Genomic DNA, 3,766 nt, shown 5'->3' on the forward strand with positions numbered 1-3,766 from the left:
CGCCACCTTCCCCAAATTTTCTGCAGTGTCCGCTGACCACGCCACATGGCGGCCACACAGGGATCCCAGAGCCACACGTGGTGGCTGATGGACACTAAAGAGGGCGCTGTTCTTTTGTATGTTTAGTCTGAGCAGTCAAAGCCGGAGCCCTGAAAACCCGCATCCTGACCTCGCCACTCTCACTGGGCTCCGGGTGGAGGCAGATGCAGGCACAGGCCTGGCTGTGCTATGGTCCTGTGTCAGGACCCCCAGCCCCATTCGTCATGGGTGTGACAGAAACACGCGGTCACCTCCTTGGGAGCTGCTCAGAAATTTGGACCCTACTGGGTGTGGTGGCGCACACCTGTGATCCCAGCACCCAGGAAGCTGAGGCAGGAGGACTGCCATGAGTTCAAGGCCACCCTGGGCTACATAGAGTTTGAGGCCAGCCTGAATTACAAATATAGCAAGACTTTGTCTCAAAAAAAAAAAAAAAAAAAAAAAAAAAGAAAAAAGTAATTTGGATCCTGGTGCTTTCGTGGTTTTGGTGTTATGTCACAGGGTCTCACTATGTGTGTAACCCAGGTTGGCCTTGAACTCCAAGTGACCCTCCTGCCTCAGCCTCGGTGCTGGGATTATAGGCGTGGACCACTCTTGGCTAGGCTCCCTCAGTGATTCCCAGTGGCGAGGTGGGAGAAGCGAGCCCTGTGATCACGCCCTGGGCCCTGGGGCACCCCTGTCTTCTTTCCTGGCCTAACCTCTCCCAGCTCAGCCTGCTGCAGCAGTCCTGCCGCCTCTTCACGTCTACTGGACATCAGTCCCGCTCAGAAGCTGCGCCCTCGCGTCCCCGCGTCCCCACCCAGGGAAGATTGCTCTAACGGGAACGGGTCCTGTCTCCAGCTGACTGCCTACCACCGCTCAGGATCACTCTGAGGTGGCATCCTGTGCCGACTTGGCCAGGACCTGTGGCCTTTGTGGGAACAAGGGCAGCATCCCCAAGCGACACGGAGCCTTCCTGATGTCAGTGGACAGTGGCGCTGCTGCCGCCCGGGCCCTGGGTGCCGGTGGGACCCGGGATTCTAGGAGCTCAGAGACCGGGTCTCATCCCCGCCCCACACGCAGCCCCGGTGTGCCCTCCTAGTCAGGCTGGAAGAAAACATCTCCATTGTTTTTGCACTCGAAAACCATCTCTGGGAAGTTACAAAGTCACTCACACAGTTTACTTGTGGGTGGGTTGTATTTTTCCAGTTGTTGAAAGGAGACAGGAAGATACAGAAGTTAAAAGACAAAGCTGGGTGTGGTAGGCCCGGATCACATAGCAAGATCTTGCTTCAAACACCAAAAGGCAAAACAGAACCACCGAACCCCACATAATACTTGAATCAGACCACACCGGTGATTTCAGCCATCAGCGGCATTTTATTCTGGGCGAGTGTATGTGTTACATAGGTATTAACTTCCCTGACCTGCTACTCCCTCCCATCAAGATTTTTTAAAAAGTCCAAAAATCTTTTATCTAATTTCTCAAAAGTCTTAATTGAAAGAACTGGGCGGTGCCTCCCCTTCCGAGGAGCTGCTTTCCCGAGTGAGGCCCGCCTGAGGCCCTGAGACGTCTGCTCCTTCTCGGGGAGGAAAGGGTCACTGCTTCTGCTCCCCGCTGCTCAGCTCCAGCTCTGCCATTGCATTGCCATTCCCCACTCGACACCTCCTCAGAACTTGATTGTTGGATGCACTTTTCACTTGGCAAGCATTCAATGTGGCTTTGCGTGGATGCTCAAGGGTCAGAACACAGAGCTGTGCTCTGGGTTTGAGGGAAAATGTAGGCAGACGCGTGCCGGGACAGAAATCTGTGAACGACCAGTCTGCACCCCTCTGATCTGAGGGCAAGGGAAAGGCAGGGATGGCGCAGTGCGGGAGCGGCACGAAGCCCCGAGAGACACCTCCAAGGATGGGTGCTGTCCCGGGCTCCCCCAGGCCAGTCCCGGGCAGAGCCCGAAGGGCGTTGTCTGAGCCCCGGGCTCACCTAAGGGGCGGCCACCTCTACCCAGAAGGGTACGCCTTCACGATCTTCACGTCGTCCACAGGCCGGTCCTGGGAGTTGGTCTCCACCATCCCCACGCGGTTCACCATGCCTATCCCCTGGCACACGCGGCCGAAGATGGTGTGCTTGCCGTCCAGCCACTGGGTGGGGGCCAGGGTCACAAAGAACTGGCTACCGTTGGTGTCCGGGCCTGCGTTGGCCATGGCGAGGATGCCAGCCCCTGGGGAGAGGGGACAGAGGGAGACGGTGAACGAGCCCCAGCACGGTGCAGCCCCGGGGACCACGCCCTCTGTCCCCACGAAGGTAGTCGCTGCGCCTCCCGTGACCTCAGCTCCCGTCACAGCCGCTCCCCAGCCGGCCAAGGTCCCCACTATCCTTGGCCCTTGTTACCAGCACCCCACAGCCAGCGCGGCCCCCTAGGCTTCTGGAGGACGCTTCTGACGTCCTCTGCTTTGTGGCGCTGGACGAGTGGCTGGGGCCAGGCCTCCCAGACCAGCCCTCAGAGCTCACGCCCGCTCGGGCCAACGCTCCTGGCACCACGCCTGGGTGTCGGGCGTCGCCTTGGATCCCAGCAGGACAGCGAGCTTTCCAAGCCAGCCCTCGGTCCCCGTCCCACACTCACCGGTGAACTTGAGGTCGGGGTGAAGTTCATCCTCAAACTGTTTGCCATAGATGGACGCGCCGCCGCGACCTGCCATCGGAGGAGGGGAAATGAGCCCGCCAGGGCCGGGGACTTCCCGGGGCAGGAGAGGGAGAGGCTGAGAGCGCGACCCGCTCCCGCCAGGCAGGACACAGCGCAGAACCAGCTGGGCACCCCTGGCTTCGTCCGGGTTAAGGCTCCACTTTCTTTCTTTTTGTGGAGCCAGAGATCAAACTCAGGACCTTGCACTTGCGAGGCAGGTGAGCCACTGAGCTACATCCCAGCAACACACCGCTTTTCCAGGTTTTCTCCTGCTTCCTAATATGGGTTTGCTATCAAAAATGCAGAACACAGAGCAAGAGCAAAAGGACACCGGAGCCCCGTATTCTAATCATGCACTGAACCTGACGTGTTAGGGGGTCTCGACGCTAACACCCCTGAGAGTTGAGCAGCCCCGAGCCCAGCAGAGCCCTCCGTCCCCCCTCTGTGCTTAGATGTCCCTGCGCCCCACCCTCCCAGGGCTCCGGCAGCTCCTCAAAGGGGCAGGGATGGCAGAGCTGAAACACATCCGCTGCCCTGACCCAGGGGAGGAAATCCTGCCTCGACCCCGCCGGAGGGCGACGTGAGCAGTGGTGAGGGGAGCGGTGACCGCGAGGACAGGAGGCGACGCAGCCCCGAGAGGAGACGAGGAGCAGGGCGGGGGCGGGACAGACGCGCCACTAAGTGCCGCCTCCCAGTCCACAGGCGCGCAGTCCAAGCCGGGCACCGGGGTCTGGGACCCGCGCCCTCAGGGCTCCCACAGGGAAACGCGCAGGCGTCACCCACTACCTCACCCCACATCGGCTTCTCCCAGCGCCCGGCCAGGGCCAGACACAGGTTCACCGCCAGCTCTGCCGGCCTCCCGGACACAGGGGCCTGGGCCCGGCTCGGGTCTCCATGGTAGTAAGGAGATACAGCAGCAAGGAGCAAGGCTCTCTACCTCTCAGGCTGCCCTACAGCGGCCCGGCCCGCAGGAAGCCTCGTCCTGGAGAGGAGCGGGCTGAACCCCAGGGCTGCCGACCAGGTGGAGCCGTCCAGCGCGGGCTGCCAGGGCTGTGCCTCCTCCA

The 3,766-nt window shown here is 60.6% G+C and overlaps 1 protein-coding gene across 1 annotated transcript in view; it reads right to left on the minus strand.

The window, feature by feature from the left end:
- Nucleotides 1-1,712: 1,712 nt before the first annotated feature.
- The window catches only part of Ppil1 (peptidylprolyl isomerase like 1), a 7,484-nt gene continuing 5,430 nt past the window's right edge, over nucleotides 1,713-3,766 (minus strand). The window contains exons 2-3 of the mRNA XM_010638830.3: nucleotides 2,643-2,711; nucleotides 1,713-2,240 (exon numbers count right to left, since the gene is read on the minus strand). Coding sequence (XP_010637132.1) covers nucleotides 2,020-2,240; nucleotides 2,643-2,711 — 290 coding nt within the window. The 3' untranslated portion in view covers nucleotides 1,713-2,019. The remainder of the gene's footprint in view (nucleotides 2,241-2,642; nucleotides 2,712-3,766) is intronic.

Source organism: Fukomys damarensis, unplaced genomic scaffold (genome assembly GCF_012274545.1).
Source record: "Fukomys damarensis isolate Sample0158 unplaced genomic scaffold, DMR_v1.0_HiC HiC_scaffold_20, whole genome shotgun sequence".
NCBI classification, from domain to species: Eukaryota; Metazoa; Chordata; class Mammalia; order Rodentia; family Bathyergidae; genus Fukomys; species Fukomys damarensis.